At 61.6% G+C, this 23,014-nt stretch overlaps 1 protein-coding gene across 15 annotated transcripts in view; it reads left to right on the top strand.

The window, feature by feature from the left end:
- EXD3 (exonuclease 3'-5' domain containing 3) overlaps positions 1-23,014 on the top strand; it is a 110,446-nt gene that overhangs the window by 31,262 nt on the left and 56,170 nt on the right. For 14 of the 15 annotated variants that reach the window (XM_030818298.1, XM_030818291.1, XM_030818292.1 and 11 more), the window contains exons 3-6: positions 10,752-10,816; positions 16,574-16,747; positions 17,101-17,268; positions 22,145-22,198. In XM_030818298.1, the coding sequence (XP_030674158.1) occupies positions 10,752-10,816; positions 16,574-16,747; positions 17,101-17,268; positions 22,145-22,198 (461 nt within the window). The remainder of the gene's footprint in view (positions 1-10,751; positions 10,817-16,573; positions 16,748-17,100; positions 17,269-22,144; positions 22,199-23,014) is intronic. The other variant, XM_030818299.1, reaches the window with a different exon arrangement.

Here is a 23,014-nt window from a genome sequence, read left to right as displayed (position 1 = left end):
ACAGAGCTGACTCTCCCTGCACAGGCACCCACGGGCTTCTACAGCCTTTTCTCCACCTAAGCAGAGTGGGATGTCTTCAAAGTGCAGCACCCCAGCTAGCAGGGCCCCGGAACAGCCTCGGCACCCCCTGGAACAGACATGGCGCTCCCCGGAACAGCCTCGGCACCCCCTGGAACAGACATGGCGCTCCCCGGAACAGCCTCTGCGTGCCCGGAACAGACATGGCACTCCCCGGAACAGCCTTGGCGCCCCCCGGAACAGACATGGCGCTCCCCGGAACAGCCTCGGCACCCCCTGGAACAGACATGGCGCTCCCCGGAACAGCCTCAGCACCCCCTGGAACAGACATGGCACTCCCCGGAACAGCCTCGGCACCCCCCGGAACAGACATGGCACTCCCCGGAACAGCCTCGGCGTCTCCTGGAACAGACATGGCACTCCCCGGAACAGCCTTGGCGCTCCCCGGAACAGCCTCGGCGTCTCCTGGAACAGCCTCGGCGTCTCCTGGAACAGACATGGCGCTCCCTGGAACAGCCTCGGCGTCTCCTGGAACAGCCTCGGCGTCTCCTGGAACAGACATGGCACTCCCCGGAACAGCCTCGGCACCCCCTGGAACAGACATGGCACTCCCCGGAACAGCCTCGGCACCCCCTGGAACAGACATGGCACTCCCCGGAACAGCCTCCGCGTGCCCGGAACAGACATGGCGCTCCCCGGAACAGCCTCGGCACCCCCTGGAACAGACATGGCACTCCCCGGAACAGCCTCGGCACCCCCTGGAACAGACATGGCGCTCCCCGGAACAGCCTCGGCACCCCCTGGAACAGACATGGCACTCCCCGGAACAGCCTCCGCGTGCCCGGAACAGACATGGCACTCCCCGGAACAGCCTTGGCGCCCCCTGGAACAGACATGGCGCTCCCCGGAACAGCCTCGGCGTCTCCTGGAACAGACATGGCGCTCCCTGGAACAGCCTCGGCACCCCCTGGAACAGACATGGCGCTCCCCGGAACAGCCTCGGCACCCCCTGGAACAGACATGGCACTCCCCGGAACAGCCTCGGCACCCCCTGGAACAGACATGGCACTCCCTGGAATAGCCTTGGCGCCCCCGGAACAGCCTCGGCGCCCCCTGGAACAGACATGGCACTCCCTGGAACAGACAGACATGGCACTCCCTGGAACAGACATGGCACTCCCCGGAACAGCCTTGGCACCCCCTGGAACAGCCTCGGCACCCCTGGAACAGCCTCGGCACCCCCTGGAACAGCCTAGGCACCCCCTGGAACGGACATGGCGCCCCCCGGAACAGCCCCAGCGCCCCCAGAACAGACATGGCACTCCCTGGAACAGCCTCGATGTCCCCTGGAACAGCCTCGGCGCCCCCCGGAACAGCCTCGGCACCCCAGAACAGACATGGCCTCCCCTGGAACAGCCTGGTGCTCCCTGGAACAGACACGGCCCCCCCAGAACAGACACAGAGCCCCCGGAACAGCCTCGGCGCCCTCTGGAGCAGACAAGGCCCCCCGGAACAGCCTGGTGCTCCCTGGGACAGACACAGTGCCCCCTGGAACAGTCTGGCGCCTCCTGGAATGGCCACATCCCCCCATCCTTCCTGTGCTGCTTTAGGCATCTGCCCTTACGTGGTTAGTGTCTAGCTCTGTCAACAAGGCCAGCCCCACAAGAGGCCCCAGCTCAACCCTCCCAGCGGGCTCCCCTACTCAGGCTCTGGGTCAGCTTCTTCCCGGGAGGTGTCCTGGCCCCTGTGCTGGCCCCGCCTCGCTGCCTGGACACCTGTCCGTGCCACCCTGGTCACCGAGCAGGACATCCGTGTCTGTGGCCCCTGGGACGCTGCCCCTGACAGCCAGGCCTGGGTTTGTCCTTTTAGGTAGAGTGCCTGGTCCAGGTCATGGGGGGAGAGTCCACGTGGCCACCTCTGGCCTGTTGTACAGAGGCTCTCCCACACCGGGTCAGGAGGCATCGTCAGGGGGCAGGAGAAGGGGGCTGAGCTCCTGTTCCCCTCTCCCTCCCCCGAGGCCAGGAAACATTCTCCATCCGAACGTCCACTGCGCTCACAGATTCCTTTCCTCCTAAAACTTCAGCCTTGGCCAGGCGCGGTGGCTCACGCCTGTAATCCCAGTACTGTGGGAGGCCGAGGCGGGAGTATCACGAGGTCAGAAGATCGAGACCATCCTGGCCAACATGGTGAAACTCCATCTCTACTAAAAATACAAAAATTAGCTGGACATGGTGGCGGGCGCCTGTAGTCCCAGCTACTTGGGAGGCTGAGGCAGGAGAACTGCTTGAACCCAGGAGGCGGAGGTTCCAGTGAGCCGAGGTCGTGTCATTGCACTCCAGCCTGGGGGACAGAGCGAGATTCCATCTCAAGAAAAATAAAAACCTTCAGCTTTTGCACGATCAGGCGCAGTTGAGGTCAGAAAGGCCACGTTGCCCACGTCCACCTGATTCGGGGTTTCCAGGCGGCGCTTGAGCCTTCCTTGGGAAATTCAGGGTCCCACAGACGGCAGTGAACTGCGGCTCGGCACCAGGGCCTGTGGGCGGTGGGGTGGGGCGGGGAGGCCGGCCGTCTGGCAGATGCAGCAGCTCCAGGAAGCACCAGGGCCGGCGGGCGGTGGGGTGTGGCGGGGAGGCCGGCCCTCTGGCAGATGCAGCAGCTCCAGGAAGCCTGCTGGTCTGGGTCCCCTTTCCGTCCACATCCGCCGCTCCTCCCCGTCTTGCTGGGCTCCAGACAATGGGAGCCTCCAAGGCTGAGGCTGCCCTGGCTTCCCGGAGGAGGCCCCTGCCCTACAGCTTGGGCCTGCTGAGGTGCCTGGGGCTGGGGACATGGCCAGCCTCACATCCAGCGTCCACACTCCAGACGGGCTCCTCAGCACCCACCCAGCGTGGACACGGCAGTGAACAGGGCAGGGCCCGCAGGAGAGGCCACTTTGCCTACGAAGCTCCATGATGAGCACATGCGGCTCTCGTAATGCACAGTGAATGCGCAGGTTCCTGGAGACGCCTCCCTCTCAGCGGCCTCACTGGTGGGCTGTGGCTGTGGGTGGACGTGGGGACACTTGAGGAAGGGCAGCAGCCAAGGCCCTGCTGGGAGCGGGGGAAGGAGAAGCTGCCGAGGCCGCCCTGCCCCTCTCCATGCCGAGCAGGCCACCTCCACCCCACCATGGGTGCCCCAGAGGTGTGGGCACCAGATCCGCCTCCAGGACCCTGGGGACGGGCTTGTCCCAGTCCCACGACGAGGTCACAGGCACTTTTTGGCAGCCTCTGGGCCACCCTCACTGTGTCCTCGCCCCCTGCCCTCAGCGTCCACTGGCCTTGACCTGGCCAGGAGGCCCCCCGGGCCTTTCTCTCCTCGGCTCCACTGAAGGAGGCTGAGCTGGCCTGGCCCGGCGCCTGCCCAGGCCCAGCTGGCAGTGGGGGTGGCGCTTTCTCTGCCTCCAAGGCTGCGGAGCCAAACCTCAGGCTGTGACATGAGGGTGACGTGAGGGAGACAGGAGGGAAGTCACAGCTGGCCTCATAAAACCGTGAAAACGCCCTCCCACACCTGCCAGCAGAGAGGGCTCACCTTCCTCACTGTGTGACCGGGCCACGCTACCTAACCTCTCTGTTTTCTCATCTGAATGATGATCCTGACACCAATACTGGGCCTCATTTCTGTGTGAATATTGAAGGAGTTAATTTATGTAAAACCACCCAGAACATACTGTTATCTTTTTAGTTTTTATTTATTTGTGTAATTTTTATTTATCTAATTTTTTTTTTTTTTTTTTGCGACGGAGTCTTGCTCTGTTGCCCAGGCTGGAGTGCAGTGGCACGATCTTGGCTCACTGCAACCTCCGCCTCCCAGGTTCACGCCATTCTCCTGCCTCAGCCTCCCAAGTAGCTGGGACCACAGACGCCCGCCACCACGCCCGGCTCATTTTTTGTGTTTTTTTAGTAGAGATGGGGTTTCACCGTGTTAGCCAGGATGGTCTCGACCTCCTGACCTCATGATCCGCCTGCCTCGGCCTCCCAAAGTGCTGGGATTACAGGTGTGAGCCACTGCGCCCGGCCTTTTTTTTTTATTTTTTTATTTTTTGACAGAGTCTCGCTCTGTCACCCAGGCTGGAGTGCAGTGGCGCAACCTCGGCTCGCTGCAACCTCCGCCTCCCGGGTTCAAGTGATTCTCCTGCCTCAGCCTCCTAAGTAGCTGGGATTACAGGCACCCACCACCACACTTGGGTAATTTTTGTATTTGGGTGATTTTGGCGAGACGGGGTTTCGCCATGTTGGCCAGGCTGGTCTCGAACTCCTGACCTCAGGTGATCTGCCCGCCTCGGCCTCCCAGAGTGCTGGGATTACAGGTGTGAGCCACCATGCCGGGTCTGTTACTTTTTAAAAACAGGCATTTCATCTTCCAAGATTTCTGTTGTAGGTAGGATCTTTTCTTCAGCAGATTTTCTGACCTGCGGTTGCAGAATGAAATTTGGGGATCTCTCTGTCCCTCTCTGCATGCATCCACCTGGTTCCCAGCGTCCCAGCTCCCTGCCGGCCTCACTGTCCCCTCTCTGTCCCTCTCACTCCGAGCATCCCAGCACCTCAATGTCCTCACTGTCTCTAAGTGGCATCTGCCTCGTGCCCCCTGGGCTGGTACCGCCCTTTCCCTCTCTGCCTCCCTGTGGGGTCCACAGCAGCGAACGGTGGGCTCTCCCCCTCATCCTGCCTTCCCAGCAGAGGCAGCTTGGGCTCAGGCCGGGTCAGGTTCTGTCTCCAAGGCCCTGGCTTCATGGATGAGGCAAGTGAGTAGGACTGAGGGTGAGGGGACCCATGACGGATGAGAGACGGTGCTGTGCTGGGGTTGTGGGCCACTGTGTTGACAGACAGAGCAAGGGGCCCCGTGCCAGATGCTGGACCTCCGGGACCCCCTTCACCTCACTCTGCAGACGCCGGTGGTCCTCTGCGGTGAGCCGAGGTGGAGGGCACATGCTGCCTGCCGGGCTTGGGGTCTTGTTGCCGCCTCCGTCCTTATCATGTCCCCCGCCCTGCTGCAGCTGAGCACAGGCAGATGTGGGTGGAATCCGAGACCAGAGATGGTTGGGCTGGAGGGGGTGGCCCCGTCTCAGCTGTCCCCGGAGGCCAGAACGCCACCAGGACACAGACTCACGGCAAAGGGACGGAGGCCCCAGTGTGTGGTGGGTGGGTGCGGCCTCTCAGGACATGCCTGTGGGAGGTGCCATGGGGTCTCTGAGGGGAGCTGAGGCCGTGGGCTGGCCCTTTCTGCTGTCCGTGGGCGGTCAGAGGGCTGACCCAGGCAGGGCGCTGCGCTGATAGCAGGTGCCCGGACCCGTGGGCATTCAGGTCACCACAGCGCGTGGGGTGTGGTCTGGGCGGCCGGGCTCTTCTACTCTCAGTGCCGCGGGGTCTGATGCTGCTGGCAGGTGTGGGACGGCCTTGGAGACGGGCCGTGAGCTTTGTGACCCAGGCCCCGAGAGGAGAGCCGGCTGTAGGGGAGACCCACTCGGGGGCTTGTGAAAACCGTGTCACAGACTTCCTGCCCTGAGGCCGGGTGTCCCCTGCCAGCATCCACTGCCCAGCATCCACTGCCTGGTGTCCCCTGCCCTGCCAGCATCCACTGCCCAACATCCACTGCTGGCATCCACTGCCCAGCATCCGCTGCCTGGTGTCCCCTGCCCAGCGTCCGCTGCTGGGATCGGCCTCAGTTCCTGGGGCTTCTGTGCCCCCAACCCTGTGGATAAAAAGCCCCCTATGTTTCTTACCCCCTCTTTATGGTAGAGTGTCGAGAATAACAGAGCCTTCGGCGCCGTCCACTCCACAGCCCACAGTTTCCCAAGCGTGTCTGTGTCTCAAGGCGAAGGCAACCCCGTTAGCCGGGTGGCGTCCCTGTGTTCTGCCCATCCTGCATCCCTGCAACCACCTGTCCTCCCGTCGGCTGGCGCGGGGGTGTCAGTTGGGGAACCGTCCTGGGGACAGATGGTGGAACCGTCCTGGCCGCCTCTGCCTGGACACCCTCAGGCCGACCCCACGTTTTGGGGAGGGTGGCTGGGGGGGAAGCCAGTGCAGGCACCGGGCACTGGTGCTGGGTAAGGACCATGATTCAGCCCCCCAGGGAGAAGTAGCCCAGCTCTTGGATGTGAATCCACATTCAGGGGACTGTGGGACTTTTATTCTTGAGCTTGAGTTTCTTTTAGGTGTCCTAATACACAGCTACCCCGCTCTGCCCCCACCCACACGGTTCCGAGGAGCGGGGTTCGGGGTCAGGGGTCAGCCTCCTGGCCAGGGCCATCTGTCTCAGCGTCCTAGACCTGCCTGTCTGCAGGCATTGGTGCGGCGCTGATGAACTTGGCGAATTCAGTGAACTTGGGCCTGGATGTGGAGGTGGGGGCCGAGGCCACCCACGGAGCTGGGGCCAAGGCCACCCACGGAGCTCCGGCCGAACCTCCACGCTGGGGACCAAAGGCCCCAGAAGCTGCTGCAGGAGGAGGTGACCTCAGGGAGGGCTGGCCGGGGCTTCTGGGCCGGAGGGTGGGTCTGGGAGGTCCTTCGGTGTCAGCTCCAAGCCCCACCCGCCCTTCTCGGACCCCGTGCCCCTGCGTGGTCTCCCTGAGTTGGGGTGCATGGGGTGCTGTGTGCTGAGCGGGGTGTGTCCCCCAGGGCCCTCCCAGGCACCCTGTCCTCTCACTGCTGAGCCCTGGGGCTCACAGAGCTCGCTTGTCTTCTTCGTTCAGACAGAAGCCGCCCCTGGACATCCTGTTTTTCTTCTTTTGTACGAACAGGAAGCCAGCAATTGTGTGAGATGAGTGTCAGCGTGGCCGTGTCCGAGCCCGGCACGGCAGAGACTTGTCCCGCCACGCCTGCCACGGGTCCCTCCAGCTCTGGCTTGAGAGACTCAGGGCTCCCCGGGGCTCCCCAGTCACGTGGGCTGTGAGCACCATGTGTGCACGGCTGGCCCTGGAATGGCTGGGGTGGGCACCGTGGGGTGTCCATCGTGCACTGGCCATGGCCTGGAAGGAGACCCAGGCAGTCACTGCCCTGGGGTTCAGCGTTGAGGCCACAGTGAAGCGACAGAGGCAGAAGGGCAGGGGCCGGGGGCCAGGCAGGGAGTAAGGGCCGGGGGCCAGGCAGGGAGCAGGGGTGCTGAGGGGGCCAGCAGGGAGCAGGGGTGCTGAGGGGGCCAGCAGGGAGCAGGGGTGCTGAGGGGCCAGCAGGGAGCAGGGGTGCTGAGGGGGCCAGCAGGGAGCAGGGGTGCTGAGGGGGCCAGCAGGGAGCAGGGGTGCTGAGGGGGCTTCCGGGCAGGCTGCTGGGTGCCCAAGAAGCAGCCTCGGGTCCAGGTCCCATGGAGGGTGGAGGCTGGGAGGATGTGGGGGACCCTGGCTTTGACTCTCCAGGCTGGGGGGCCACGGTGGAGTCCACAGAGAAGTGGCCTGGCCCACCCCATATTTCTGTAGGATGCTAGGGCTGTGCCGTGCTGCGGGGCTGGGTGTTGTCTGAGGGCACAGTGTCAAGGCAGGGAGTCCCCTGGGAAGCTGGAGTGGCCCAGGTCTGTGGGAGGTGGGAGGGGGCAGGCCCTGCCCACCTGGAGGGCAGAACCAGCAGGACCTGAGCAGGGCGAAGACCAGCGACACTGACTGGGGAGTGGGAGGGCCGGCATCACCATCTTCCCACCTGGAAAGGTGGATCTCGATTTGGTAAAACTTAGAAAGAATAATAAGGACACCCTGCTTATTGATGGATGGATTGATTGACAGGTTCTCACTCTGTCCCCCAGGCTGGAGGGCAGTGGCACAATCAGGGCTCACTACGGCCTCAACTTCCCAGGCTCCAGCCATGCTCCCACCCCAGCCTCCCAAGTGGCTGGGACCTCAGGCGCCACCATGCCCAGCTAATTTTATTTATTTATTTTGGTAGAGATGGGGTCTTGCTATCTTGCCCAGGCTGGTCTCAAACTCCAGGGCTCAAGTGACCCACCCACCTCAGCCTCCCAAAGTGCTGGGATTACAAGTGTGAGCCACCTTGCCCAGCTTCAGCCTGCTTTTAAAAATATGTGAAATATCCATTACACGAAATTTACCATTTTAACCACTTTCCCGTGTACACTCAGTGGCATTAAGTGCACTCACGTGGCTGCACAGCCACCACCACTGTCCACCTGCACAACTTTCTCATCTCACACATCTGAAACTCTGCTTTAAAAGAAAATCTGGGCTGGGCGCAGTGGCTCACGCCTGTCATCCCAGCACTTTGGGAGGCTGAGGTGGACGGACCAATTGAGCTCAGGAGTTCAAGACCAGCCTGGCCAACATGGTGAAAACCCCTCTCTACTAAAAATACAAAAATTAGCCAGGCGTAGTGGTGAGCGCCTGTAATCTCAGCTACTCGGGAGGCTGAGGCACGAGAATCACTTGAACCTGAGAGGTGGAGGTTGCAGTGAGCCGAGATCGCAGCACTGCACTCCAGCCTGGGTGACAGTGAGACTCCGTCTCTAAATAAAATACTAAATTAAATAACAAAATAAAAGTCTGTTTTGTTTATTGTGAAGTGCAACCCACGTGTAGGAAGGAATGCAGAGCACACGATGCGGCTCGGCACGTGATCGTGAACACACCACAGCACGCTCTGCCCAGCCCCGCCTGGCCCCGCCCAGCTCCATTGCGAGCCCCGCCCAGCCCCGCCCAACTCCATTGCGAGCCCCGCCCGGCCCCATCGCCAGCCGTGCCCAGCATGCAGCACCCAGAACGCGGGGCCAGTCACACTGCCTGCCATGGCCACGTGGTGGGGTACATCCTCCCTACCTGGGCATCATCCCGGGGCTGATCCATTTGCTCCATCCTCCTACAGTGGACATTTGAGTGTTCTCAGCCTCCGTGTGCGGCACACTGTGCGCGATGGTGGGACGGTTCTGAGTGCAGACAGGAACGCTGGCCCGCGCCACTCAGGCCCAGGTGGCTGCAGAGCCGCAGTGGTGGAGCCTGAGCGCCCCACGATGTTTTATGGTTTTGTTTTTTTTTTGAGACGGAGTCTCGCTCTTTTGCCCAGGCTGGAGTGCAGTGGCACGATCTCGGCTCACTGCAACCTCTGCCTCCTGGGTTCATGCTGTTCTCCTGCCTCAGCCTCCTGAGTAGCTGGGATTACAGGTACCCGCCACCACACCCAGCTAGTTTTTGTATTTTTAGTAGAGATAGTGTCTCACCATGTTGGCCAAGCTGGTCTCGAACTCCTGACCTCAAATGATCCACCTGCCTCGGCCTCCCACAGTGCTGAGATGGCAGCCGGCCGGGTTTCGTTTTGCATAAGCTGCTTTTGTTACATTTCTCCCGGGGAATCTGACTTGCTGATGCTGTTGTGATTTTTGAAATGGCCATTTCTGTTTGTTGCTGATTTTCTCATTTTGGCTTGTGCTGAGCATTGATGCCGAACCCATTGGTTAATTCTAACGGCGTAGTTTTGATCCTTTGTGGCTTTCTGCGTAATCAATCACATTGTTGGCGGGTCCTGACGTTTCTGTTTTTCCTTCCGCATTGGATGCCACCTGCGTGGGATGGCTCCAGGCCGGGCTGTGGTGTCCTCACGCACTGCCCTGAGCGCCACGCCTCACACTCGCCCATGGCTTTTACCCAGTTCAGGGCGCTCCCTGCCCGTCCCAGGCGAGTTATTTCTTAAATTGTGAGCTGAACTGAATTTTAGAACACTTGCTCTGTGTCTACCAAAAGAGCCGCGTGGTTCTCTCCTCCGTTCCGGTCCTGGGCTGAATCACACCCTTGGGCTCTCGTGTTAAGTCAGCCTGGCTCTCCGGGGTGACCCCCGTCACACACGCTCCTCTGGCGTGTGTGGCAGAATCCAGCTGCTGAGGTCTGATCTGATCTCATGTGAGTCCTCAGCCTCCCTCGCAGCAACACGGGGCCTTCCCTGTTCCCGTCCTGCCCTCTAGGGGGGCCCAGCAGCTTCCACAGCCCCCCAGGTCCAGGGGGAGTTCACTGCGGAATCCACCCAGGCTCCTGTCCTCAGGCCTCTCCTGTGGAGTCCCTGCTGGCACCCGCCCCTCCCTGGCCTCCGACCCTGACCCTACCATGTGACCAGGCCCGGGTGGGTCCCCACTCCCCTGCAACACCGGCTTCCAAGCCAAGCCATGCAGCCCCCAGGTTCTGTCTGGAAACCTCCCTCGGGTCTCGCTCTGGTGGCTCTGTCCGTGTGGGGCAGTGTCATTGGTTGGCACTTTTGCTGCAGAGCTTGCACAGTGAGGTGGGGGGCCTCCCAGGCGGGGCTGGAGGGAGGGGGTGGCACGGGAAGGCCAGGGACCGAAACCTAAAGAGGGCAGGGGCTTGGGGTCCTCGTGGTGCCAGGACTGTGGTGCAGGGTTTGGGCAAGAAGATGCTGATGAGGTTGCCGAGGGTGCCAGGCAGAGCAGGTAGAGGCTCAGGCCCACGAGGGCTGCTCTGCGACGGGAGCTGAAAGACGAGGCTCCCAGGGCTGAGTGTGGCTGAAGTGCTGCCGGGCGGACTCAGCTGGATGGGCGGCCACGGGCCACAGGGAAGGGACAGGGGTGAGCCTGGGCCAGAGTGGGTGCTGCCGCACCTGGCAGGTGTGTTGTGTGTGTGCCGGACAGAGGTGGGGAGGGTTCCCGGCCCCCCAGGTCCAGAGGAGCCCCGGGCATTGCGGGTCAGTGGGAGGGACTTCCCCACGGGCTGCGCCATAGCCCCTGCACCTGCCTCTCCCACGGCTGTTATCTTGTCTCCACAGGCCAGGACCCCCTCCTGCTCCTGCAGGCCCTGCAGACCCTGTGGTCCACGCGGGAGCGGCAGCAGGTGAGTGGATGTGGCAGCCACCGGGGGCCGAGTCACAGCCAGCAGAACTGCCTGTTGGGCAGAGACTGGCCTAACAGGAGGCCTCCCTGGTCAGGAAGCTGCACAGCCCCCCACGGCCAGAGGGTCCTGCGGCAGCGGCTGCCCCAGACAGCCTCCAGGGTGGCCTGTGTGGGGCACGGGGCGGTCTTCCTCAAGTCCCCAGGGTGGTAAAGGCACTGCCTGGCCCCAGCAGCCCCTCTGAGGTCACCTCTGGGAGGCGCAGGGGCCACTTCCCTGCAGGGACACAGCTGTCGCCAGCACTGCCAGGCCTGAGGCCCCGTCCTGCCACCGCCAGAGCACCCAGGCCCGGGTGGCCATTGGGGCAGGTGTCCAGGACAGGGAGGCCTTAGGAAGGGGTGGGACTTGAGCAGGGCAGGAGGCTGGGCGGGAGGGGCTGGGGGAGAGGCTGCAGAGGGAGGGCCGGCCACCTGTGGGGCAGACGCGGATTCTGCCTCCTTAGTGGCAATGGCCTGTGCACGAGAGGCCGCCAAGTCCTGAGTGCCATGTCCGCTGGCCCGAGGTCACTCCTGCAGGCCCGGGGGATGCCCTCCGACCCCAGCCCAACTCCTCTGAGTGCCACATCCACTGGCCTGAGGTCACCCCTGCAGGCCCGGGGGATGCCCTCCGACCCCAGCATTGGCGCTGCCTGCTCCTGGGTCTGCCTCTCTCCTGCACCCGCCTCTCCAGCTTTCGTTTGTCCATCAGCTCGGTGGCTTCGTGGGCCTCCAGCTTGTGAATCTCTGTCCTTGCTTTTGAGATTTCCCTCTGTCGTTCCGTTTCCAGGCTCTCTTGTCGGACCCTCGTCTGTGATGCTCAGTCTCCCTGGCTCTCTGGCACCTGCGTGTGTGGTGTGAGCCTCCCCGGTCCCGCCCTCCGCCCCCCATGTGTCTGAGTTGCGGGGTTCCACTGTCCTTTCCTCCCTATGTCCTGACGTTTGTCCTGGCGTCTCCTTTGAGCAGCGCTTGTTTCTACACAGACAGGGCAGCGATCTGCTTCGGGCTCTGCTGACAGTCGTGAGGCCGTCACGCATTTCATCTTCATGGGGGGACTGTGTCTGTGCCCCCACTTCCTCCGCACGCCCTCACCTCCTCCCCGCGACCTCACCTCCTCCCCGCGACCTCACCTCCTCCCCGCGACCTCACCTCCTCCTTGTGCTCTCACCTCCTCGCGCCTCCGTCACATTCCCGGATTCCAGCAAGCTGGCGAATGCCACGTGCCCAGTGGTCCTGGGTGGGCCAGGAGCCTTGAAGATGGGGTCCTGGGTGCTGAGAAGAAGCCCAACCCTACAGCTGGCTGCACATGGAGGTCCTGGGGACCCCCATATGGTGGCACAGACACCGGGTGCCCCCAGAGGAGGGAGATGAAACCAGCATTTTGGAGAACTCCTTGGGGCAGTCTGCAATATAAAGAGGGCAACGGGACTGTTGGTGGTCTGGGAGCGCTTGGGTGTTCCTCTAAAGTGAGAGAGAAGCCAGCACACTGGGTGGGTGAGAGCAACCTGGAGACGGGCAGGAGGAGGAGGCAGGGCTGGAGCGGGGTGAGGGCCTGGAGTAGATGCAGTTCCAAAGTGGGGCTCCCCTGGTTCATTGGGCCCTTCCCAGCCCCACTGCCCAGCAGCCTGTGGTGGGGTGTTCCTGTCCTTTTTTTTTTTTTTTTTTGAGATGGAGCCTTGCTCTGTCACCTGGACTGAAGTGCAGTGGTGCGATCTCGGCTCATTGCAAGCTCCGCCTCCCGGGTTCAAGGGATTCTCCTGCCTCAGCCTCCCGAGTAGCTGGGACTACAGGTGTGTGCCACCACGCCCGACTAATTTTTTTTTGTATTTTTAGTAGAGACGGAGTTTCACCATGTTAGCCAGGCTGTTCGCGAACTCCTGACCTCAGGTGATCCGCCCGCCTCGGCCTCCCAAAGTGCTGGGATTACAGGCGTGAGCCACCGTGCCCAGCCACTATCATTGCATGTCTAAAGAAATAGGTAAGAAGTAGGGAAAGAAGGAAAAAGAAGAGAGAGTAAAAATAAGTGAACCATCGTTTAGAAAAATGGGGGTAGTTGCTTACACATTCCCAAATCGATGTCCCGTTACTCCACATTCTCAGAGCTTTAATCAGCCTACTTGTGGTTGTCACTCATGGTGGCTTCCTTCCTTGTGTGTTTTCTGAGTTTTCATTGTGAGCTCATTTACTGGAACTTTTTCCCTCTGGTGACCTAGGGCCCACGCGGCCCAGCAAAGTGGTTAAAGAATGATGTTTTGTTTCTGCCAACTAACTACAGATAGAATTCACTGGAGCTAGAACTCTCTAGGGCTGGAACTCACTAGAGCTAGAACTCACTAGAGCTAGAACTCACTAGGGCTGGAACTCACTAGAGTTAGAACTCACTAGAGTTAGAACTCACTAGAGCTAGAACTCACTAGGGCTGGAACTCACTAGAGTTAGAACTCACTAGAGCTAGAACTCACTAGGGCTGGAACTCACTAGAGTTAGAACTCACTAGGGTTAGAACTCACTAGAGTTAGAACTCACTAGGGCTAGAACTCATTAGGGCTGGAACTCACTAGAGTTAGAACTCACGGCCGGGCGCAGTGGCTCACGCTTGTAATCCCGGCACTTTGGGAGGCCGAGGCGGGCGGATCACGAGGTCAGGAGATCGAGACCACGGTGAAACCCCGTCTCTACTAAAAATACAAAAAATTAGCCGGGCGTGGTGACGGGCGCCTGTAGTCCCAGCTACTCGGAGAGGCTGAGGCAGGAGAACGGCGTGAACCCGGGAGGCGGGGCTTGCAGTGAGCCGAGATTGCGCCACTGCACTCCAGCCTGGGTGACAGAGCGAGACTCCGTCTCAAAAAAAAAAAAAAAAAAAAAAACTCACTAGAACTGGAACTCACTAGAACTGGAACTCACTAGAACTGGAACTCACTAGAACTGGAACTCACTAGAGCTGGAACTCACTAGAGCTGGAACTCTCTAGAGCTGGAACTCTAGAGCTGGAACTCTCTAGAGCTGGAACTCACTAGAGCTGGAACTCACTAGAGCTGAACTCTCTAGAGCTGGAACTCACTAGAGCTGGAACTCACTAGAGCTGGAACTCACTAGAGCTGGAACTCACTAGAGCTGGAACTCACTAGAGCTGGAACTCACTAGGGCTGGAACTCACTAGAGCTGGAACTCACTAGAGCTGGAACTCACTAGAGCTGGAACTCACTAGAGCTGGAACTCACTAGGGCTGGAATCACTAGAGCTGGAACTCACTAGAGCTGGAACTCACTAGAGCTGGAACTCACTAGAGCTGGAACTCACTAGAGCTGGAACTCACTAGAGCTGGAACTCACTAGAGCTGAACTCACTAGAGCTGGAACTCACTAGAGCTGGAAACTCTCTAGAGCTGGAACTCACTAGAGCTGGAACTCACTAGAGCTGGAACTCACTAGAACTACTAAGCTGGAACTCACTAGAGCTGGAACTCACTACTAAGCTGGAACTCACTAGAGCTGGAACTCTCTAGAGCTGGAACTCACTAGAGCTGGAACTCACTAGAGCTGGAACTCACTAGAGCTGGAACTCACTAGAGCTGGAACTCCTAGAGCTGGAACTCACTAGAGCTGGAACTCACTAGAGCTGGAACTCACTAGACTGGAACTCACTAGAGCTGGAACTCACTAGGCTGGAAACTCACTAGAGCTGGAACTCACTAGGCGGAACTCACTAGGCTGGAACTCACTAGAGCTGGAACTCACTAGACTGAACTCACTAGAGCTGGAACTCACTAGAGCTGGAACTCACTAGAGCTGGAACTCACTAGAGCTGGAACTCACTAAGCTGAATCCTAGGCTGGAACTCCTAGGCGGAACTCACTAGAGCTGGAACTCACTAGAGCTGGAACTCACTAGAGCTGGAACTCACTAGAGCTGGAACTCTCTAGAGCTGGAACTCACTAGAGCTGGAACTCACTAGAGCTGGAACTCACTAGAGCTGGAACTCACTAGAGCTGGAACTCACTAGAGCTGGAACTCACTAGAGCTGGAACTCACTAGAGCTGGAACTCACTAAGAGCTGGAACTCCTAGAGCTGGAACTCACTAGAGCTGGAAACTCACTAGAGCTGGAACTCACTAGAGCTGGAACTCACTAGAGCTGGAACTCACTAGAGCTGGAACTCTCTAGAGCTGGAACTCACTAGAGCTGGAACTCACTAGAGCTGGAACTCACTAGAGCTGGAACTCACTAGAGCTGGAACTCACTAGAGCTGGAACTCACTAGAGCTGGAACTCACTAGAGCTGGAACTCACTAGGGCTGGAACTCACTAGAGCTGGAACTCACTAGAGCTGACTCACTAGAGCTGGAACTCACTAGACTGAACTCACTAGGGCTGGAACTCACTAGGGCTGGAACTCACTAGGGCTGGAACTCACTAGGGCTGGAACTCTCTAGGGCTGGAACTCACTAGGGCTGGAACTCACTAGGGCTCTAACTAAGTTCCTGGAGCACCTTCAAGTTGCTTCAAGTTCCGGATGCATGAGACGCTCAGGCTTTGTTTAAGGGTGGATTTCCTTTTCTTCCCAGAGTCCAGAGGGACAGACAAGCTGCCTTTCACCCTGTCTGGCCGCTTTCCCCGAGGCGCATCCTTTGGAGGGTCTGGACTTTCCAGCCTTGCCTCCCGCGCCTTCGGTTTTCCACCCTCCTGGACAGCGCTGAGGTCTCCTCACACACTCACCTGTGTGTGCTCCACGGCTGTTTCTGGGTGTTTGTGGGGAGAGCTGTCAGGTGCTAGGAGCCGGAGTGTGTCTTTTGTTTCGGTAAGCTTTCAAATTGTGAGCACAGTGCTTTCAAAGCCGCACGGCAGCCTCAGGATTTTGCTCCTGGAACCCCGCGGAGAGCACACCGTCCACATCGCAGGGACGAGAACAGCGCGGCCCACGCTCTCGGCTTGCTGCCTCCCTGGGCCTCTAGGGGTGCATCCTGTAGCTGGCGCCAGCAGCTGGGAACTCACTCTCTTTCCCACCTGCGTGGCCGTGGGCTTCAGGGTAGGGTGTCGGCTGCTGTGCCCTATCCCGAGCGCTGAGCTGTGAACCCGTCCACCCCTTTAGCTCTTAAGACTCCACTTGCGGGATGACCTGCAAGCAGTCCTTATGGCTTGAAGCAAATAGCGGTCGACTCGCTTGCAGGCATCCACAGAGGACGGCGCCGCCGAGGCTGCTGCGCAGCAGCAAGGGCCAACTTGCTTTAGAATCTTCCGGAAGCCAGAGACCAAAAGAGACACTTTGCTTCTCTTCGTCCACCTCTTATCCGTTTCCCAAATCTCCTGCGGGTCAGGGATAGAGAAGTACATAAAACGCATTTTTCATTTGGGTTTTGGTTCTTGCCTTTCAGTTTCTTTTGCCTGCTGAGGGCAGGCCAGGCCCGTGTCCCACGAGTGCCACAGGTGAAGTGACCTGTGAACCTGTGGCTCGGGCTGCGGTTAACCGGCCCTCTGTCTGCCTGGAGAACAGGCCCTCTGTCTTTATGGGATAATTAGTGCAGACAATGACCACCGCCCCAGGGCCTGGGGTGCGGTGGACCAGAACGGCAGCATGAAAAGTCACGGAGGCGCGGATGGATGGCGGCTGAAAGGCCACAGTTACCTTCTGAATGGATTAAATTTTAAAAACCTCTCTGCGGTGGGGAGGCCTTGCCAGGGGGCTTTGAGTGCAAGACAAAGTGACAGTGTGGTTTTGTGTCTCCACAGCTCCGGGAGGAAGCCTGGCGGGGGTTTGCTGCCCTGGACGACCCTCTGGCCGGGCTTCTGGACATGCTGGAGAGCTGCCGGGGCCGTCGGGGAGAGGGCCCCTCCCTGGAGGCCTGGATCTCGCACCAGCTGCAGTGCTGGCTACAGGCACAGCCACGCCCGAGCCCGGCCCAGGTGAGCCCATGGGCTCTGTGACAGTCACCCCTCTTCCTGCCCCCGCCCCTCAGCATAGTGGACCTGGCATCCACCTGCCCAGGCCTCTGCAGCCCGCTGAGCAAGCCAGGGAAGGGCAGGGGGATGCTGGGGGCTGTGGCCAAGACCCAGCCCGTGGCTTCACCCTCAGCCCCCTGACAGCCACGTGCTGAGACCGGCCTCGCCCCTCCCGTGCCCCAGGCCTGCAGGCCACCCAATGCCCACACATGGCCACAGTGGCAGACGCTGCTTCCAAAGCCAGGCCTGCCCCAGTCGGCCTCATGGCCCAGCCACTGGGTGCTGCATCCAGTAAGTCTGGGTCCCTGCTCTTCCAGCACAGCCTGAGGCTGAAGCAGCTGCAGGCCCGAGCGGTCAGAGTCCTCACTGAGAGCTCCCCCAGCCTTGTGGCACCACTGGCCAGCATCTTCCAGCTGCAGGATGCAGACAGGAGCTGCCTGCTGGTGCACGTCCACCGCCTCCACCACGAGGGCAGGTTCAGAGAAGTGAGTGGCCCACGTGGCCGGCCCATGGGGAAACGGCTTCTCGGGCAGTGGGGCAAGGACGTGCCTGGCTCAGGGACGCCTCTGTGGGGGGCTGTTTGGGGCTTCTGGTCTACATGGAGGTATCAAGGACCCGGCCGTGGGCAGCCATCAGCTGTGCGTGGGGTGCCGGGTCCCAGGAGCCCTCAGGCTGCCTGAGCCAACAGAGATGTCAGGGCACAGCCTGGTCCCAGGCCTGGGTCTCCCCCTGCAGACCCTATGTCTCCCAGCACCCACTGGGCCCTCACACTCACAGGGTCCTCGGTGGGCCTGGGCCTCAGCTTTGGTCCAGCCACACCCCACCATGCCTGTTAGCCTCCGTGCCTCCAGAACCTTCGCAGAATCACCCAGTAGGCTGCCCTTTGTGGGTGACTTTGCCTCCTGGGCACTGGGCGCTGACTGAGTCCCCAGCACGGCAGTGAGCGCCCTGGAAGGAAACGCTCCTGGGAGGGGCTGAGCAGAAGGGCTGTGAGAGCAGCTGGTGCCGGCCCCACCGCCCACAGCACCCCCAGAGTGGTGCCCACTCACAGAAGCCCAGAGTGGGCAGTGCCGGCACCTGGGACACAGGACGAGGTTCAGGGCCAGGGCACCAGTTACGCCTCAGCACAGTCGCCCAGGTGCGAGACGCGTCCGGTCAGTATCCAGCCCTTCACTGGCTGCTGGAGGGAGAGGTGGCTTCGGTCCCTTGCGGTCCGGGCCGGGTCTTAAGCGGTGTCGCAGAAGTGTGGGGTTGGCAGCTAAAGGTGTCTGGATAAGAACTGGTGGAGCTTTTGGAATCGCAGTGGTTTGCTGAGTCTCCTTTGTGAACAAGGCTGACTTTTAAGCCCAGAAGGTTCCAAGAGGAAGACCAGGTCCCGGCATCACAGCCGCGTCGTCCTGAGCCTGGCCAAGCCGTGATGGGTTTGTGTGGAGCAGTAGGGAGCGGTGGGGCCTGCAGTGGGCAGGGAGGTGGCCGTCTTGCATGGGGTGGCTCTGAGCTGTTCCTGCAGGTGCAGGGGGGCCCCCATGACTTCTCGGGGCCCTGAGAGTGCAGATCCCAGTGCAGATTCCAGGGTGCAGCACGAGGTGCAGCAAAGAAGCCCGGGGGTGTCCTGCCAGGGATTTCCTGCCTGGGGGTGCCCAGTCCCGGGGGTGCCTGGCCTGGGGGTGCTCAGTTCAGGGTGCACTGATCATGTATGAGGAGGCCGGCACTCAGGGTCATTGGTCCACCCCCTGCCCCCTCAGGGCCCCCTTACTTCAGGGCCGAGCGTGATGGGCACCACCCCGCTGCCTGCCCACGTGGGACCCTGCTGCTGAGACGCCGTCCCGATGGCACCCTGGGTCCCTCTTCCTAGCAAGACCCCTCACCGTGAGGAGGTGCATTGGAAGCTGGGCGCAGGCATCGGGGGCTGCCCTGGCCAGGCCCTCACAGGAATGTGCCCTGTGTCGGCCGCGCGGGCCCCACCCCCGGCGCTGTCGCCTGCCATGCCCGGGGGCCGTCTCGCGGCGGGAGCATAGCGCTGAGAAGCCACGATGTGCGCGCACAGGACAATGCAGGATGGAGGGTCCCGCTCATGTGGCGCGAGGCGGAATGGCGGCCGTGCCTGCGGAGAGTGCAGGGAGGCAGAAGGCAGGCTAGGGTTTCGGGCCGTCTTCTGTTACAGAGCCTTTCAAAGACTGTCTGGGGCCGGCTGAATGCGCCTCCCTTGCGCTCCGAGGCAGGAATCCCCACACAAAGGGGGTCTTGTCCCGCACAGGCCCCTTCTGCGAAGAAAGCCATTGTCCCCGAGCGGGGCCGCCCGGCAGGCGATGCATGCTCCACTGCTCACCGCCGCGCCCGGCCGAAAGGGGCCGCATTCAGGCCTGTCCGCTCGGATTAGCTGGGACTCACGACCCAATGTGCTGCGATATTTCATGTCGAGGGCAGCGGCTGGCTCTGGGCGGGATGAATGCCTGCTTTTGTCCGCTGAGTTATTTTATTTACATTTTTTAAACAGCTTATCAAGGTAAAAAGATAGCTTTGCTTTAAAAAAAAAAAAAAAGACCCTCTTGGCTCCAGGCCCACGCAGAGGTGGGAGGCAGGGCTGTCGCTGGGGTCCTCGGCCTTCGAGCCTGGGCACCTGCCCAGCCTTCCTGCCCCTCAGAATGGGGGGCGCAGGGGAGCCGGGGAATGCCCTTCTTGATGGTCAACACCACAGCCCCTCCAGATTTTCTTTTTTTTTTTTTTTTTTCCTGAAAGCAGCAGCTCCTGGGCCTGTCTTGAGGTTTCTGCAGCCTCACCCCGACCCCGCCAGCTGGACAGCCTCTTCTCTGTCTCCCTGGTGGGTGCCTCCCATCCTCCGGCAGCAGAGGTCAGGAAGGTCTGCCTGGTGCAGAGGGGCCCAGTTTGCCCCATCTGTCCTCATGGCCCAGCCCTGGGCTCGTTCCTCCCATGGGGTCCAGGACTCTTCACCTTCTGCTTTCTGCTCCCTGGGCCTGGCTCTGGGGCCAGGTGACCTTTTTGTGCCTGCTGAATTTCCCAAGTGGCCAGGCGTGGACAGTGGGCAGCTGTACACCGTCCTCTCAGGGAAGTTCAGACAGAAATGACCAGACGCTGATTCTAAGCCAGGCACCACCACAGTGAAAGGGCCAGCAGGGCCCCCAAAGCCTGAGACGGGTCAGGCCAGGGAGCTTCCCAGAAGGGGTGGGTCTGCTACCAGTCACCCCCCAGCCCCCCACCCCTGTCACCAACGCGGCCCATGAGGAAGCCTGGGCTCAGCCCTTACCAGAGTGGAGCTGAGGGAGCTCCATCTTTGTCCTGTCCCTCAAGCTGCTAGGCCACAGAGCCCCCACCGGGCTCCAGGTACAAAATGTGGACACAGACGCTGGGGGCCCCAGGACCCCTGCATGTCCAGAAAGCCCACCTGGCCTCAAGAGGCCCCGGGTGCCCAGAAGCTCCTGTGGGCCTAGAAAGAAAGGTCCGGACACCCGTTAGCCCTGGGCTCTGAATGGCCGTGGAGAAGAGAAGGGCTGGGCTGGGCACCTTGAACCCCCTCTGACAGGGAGGCAGAAGCCTCCCACCTGGGGAGCATGGCCAGTACCCAGCCCCGCCCAGGCTCCTCCCCAAGCCTGAGGCCTCCTTCTTGGGCTCAGAGGGGTTCCTGGTTGGATGGGGCCCGCCGAGGGCTGGGACTGGAGCCTGAAGTCTTTGTCCTGGGAGGGAGGCCGGGGGCAGCAGCGGTGAGGGGAGGCCCTGGCCACCTGCCCCTTGCTGTGCCCCCAGCCTCCCTGGTCCCAGCGTCACCTGCTGAGGGCCTGGTCCCAAGGACGAGACGGGCGCAGCCCCATCCTCCAACCCCCTGCACCTGACAATGCCCACATGGGGCAGGAGGAGCAGAGGGAGGGCGGGTTGTGACCACCCTGTGGTTCTGAAAGCGGTGAGGTGTCCGGGCCTGCACTCCTGCCTTCCCGAGCTCTGGCAGCTTCTCAGGGGGTCCCTGATCCAGAAGGGGTCAGAGCCCTTGTGTGAAGCTGCGGGTGTCACTGCTGGTGGTCCCCATGTGGTGGCCCCTGCGCCCATGCTCACGGCCCTAAGCCCACCTCCCAGGCCCTGCGCCCCTCCCCATGTGGTGGCCTGGTGCCCCTCCCCGGCCCTGCGCCCCTTCCCACGGCCCTGAGTCCCCTCCCCTCGGCCCTGAGACCCCGCCCCGGGCCCCGCCTCCTCCCCACAGCCCTGAGGCCCCGCCCCGGCCCTGCGCCCCTCCCCACGACTCCGAGAGTCCCACGCCCCGGGCCCTGCGCCCCTCCCCCCGGCCCTGAGACCCCTTCCCCTGGCCCTGCGCCCCTCCGCACACGGCTCTGAGACACCCCCCCACCCCGTCCCGGGCCCTGCACCCCTTCCCTTGGCCCTGCGCCCCTCCCCGCGGGCCTGAGACTCCCTTCCCGGGCCAGGCGCCCCTCCCCACAGCCCTGAGGCCCCGCCCCGGCCCTTCGCCCCTCCCCACGGCCCTGAGACCCCCCGCCCCGGACCCTGCGCCCCGCGGGCCTGGTGGAGGCCTAGCCTCTTGGACCCTGGCCAGACAGTGGAGGCGCCGGGTCAGCGCTGCGCAGGGAAAGGCCTCCGGCCCTGCGCCCCCACCCTGCGCACCGTGGCTGGAAGCCGGGCTCGAGGCTTTCCCAGGCCGCTATTTTGGTCCTTTCTCTGGGCTGCGCGGGGGCGGGGCGCCGATGCTCCGCGGGCTGCTCTCGTGGGTCATTTTTGCTGGCTATGGGAGCGTGACTTATGGAAATTATTAATAGCAGCTCAGGCCCGTGGTACGTGCAGGCGGTCAGGGCCCGGCCATGCCCCAATCGCAGCCGTGTGGCCTTGGAGCGCCCGCGGGGTGCCCGTCTCCCGCCTCGTGGGAAGGGCTAGGACCCCCCAGGCCTCAGGGTGGGCTGAGGCTGGGGGTCCTCAGCCTTGGCCCGTCCACTGCAGGCACCATCGTGTTCTGGGCCCCGCAGATGGGTCATGTGGAAGGTCAAGGCTTTGCCCCTTGCCTTGACCCCACCTCCTAGCCTTCCTCTGGCTCATCAGCAATCCCCGAGCAAGGCCCTGGGACCCAGGCTGTGTGGCCAGCACCCCCTTGAGTCCCTGCTGCCCCATCCAGGCCAAGCCCAGACCTCCCACCTGTCCCAGCCCATGCAAGGCCTGGCTCAGCACAGGGGGCTTGTCTGCCAGGCCAGGCCCCTCAGCCTGAGGGCCACGTGGCTGGACACGGGAAGGCCCTGCACTCCGCCCTCAGTGCAGGCGCTGGTGCAAAAGGGTGGGTAGCCCCCTCACCCGTGGTGCTGCCTGGCCCCTCCCAGACCCTGAGTAATCTGCCGCCTTTGTGTTTGCCAGGCAGTCATGCTGGGCACGACGTTGAAGCTGCAGCCAGAACTTGATGTTGAAAAGGTGAATGTCTTTCTCATGTAAATTGTTTAGGTTCAAACTTGGATAATGCCCAGGTCTCTATAAACAGTGTTTGGTGGAGGTGGGGAGTCCACCAAGCCACGGCGGGGAGAGCAGGGCCATCGGGGGCCGGCGAGGGCCTCAAGAGCCCCCTAAACCACCATCCTCCTCGTGGGCTGACCCCAAATCAGACACAGCTGCACGTGTCCGGCTGTCCCCTGAAGCCCTGAGTGTGCTCCGTGCAGCAGCTGGGGCCACCCCTTCCCTGGAATGGGCACCAGGTGCCTCGAGGAGGACACGCAGCCCATGTGCTTCCGGGACCCTCTCCTGCTGCACATCTCCACTGCGCAGTGGGCTGGGGGAAGCAGCCACCTAAGTGAATTTCCGGACAGACGGCACACTCCTCGAACCCACAGTGTCTGCAGGGATGGCAGATCCAAGCTTCTACAGTGGGACTCTGTGCACATCACAGGGATGCAGGTGGAACCTGCTGGTTAAGCAGGGACGGGGTGGGGGAGTGAGCACCCCTCGGGCAGAGCCAGGTGGGGTCTCCCTCAAGAGCGAGGGGTGTCTGCATCAAGGCCTTCGGGGCTGTGCTCCGGGCGATGGGTGCAGACTCCAGGTCTACAAGAGCTGGGGCCAGAGAGGGCTCTTGGGGCTTCGGGTTCTGCCCGAGGACTGTCCCCCAAGGCACTGCCGGGCAGGTGGGCCCCATGCGGTCGGCGCCAGGCAGCCTCACCTGTGGAGCAGAGGAGGTGGGGGAAGGGAGGTGAGGAGCCTTCCTCGAGGGGCGTTATCTACGGGAACGGGTTCTTGCTG

This window comes from Nomascus leucogenys, chromosome 8 (assembly GCF_006542625.1).
Source record: "Nomascus leucogenys isolate Asia chromosome 8, Asia_NLE_v1, whole genome shotgun sequence".
Classification (NCBI taxonomy): Eukaryota; Metazoa; Chordata; class Mammalia; order Primates; family Hylobatidae; genus Nomascus; species Nomascus leucogenys.
The sequence above is the reverse complement of the archived record's forward strand: the minus strand, read 5'-3'. Positions and strand labels throughout refer to the sequence as shown.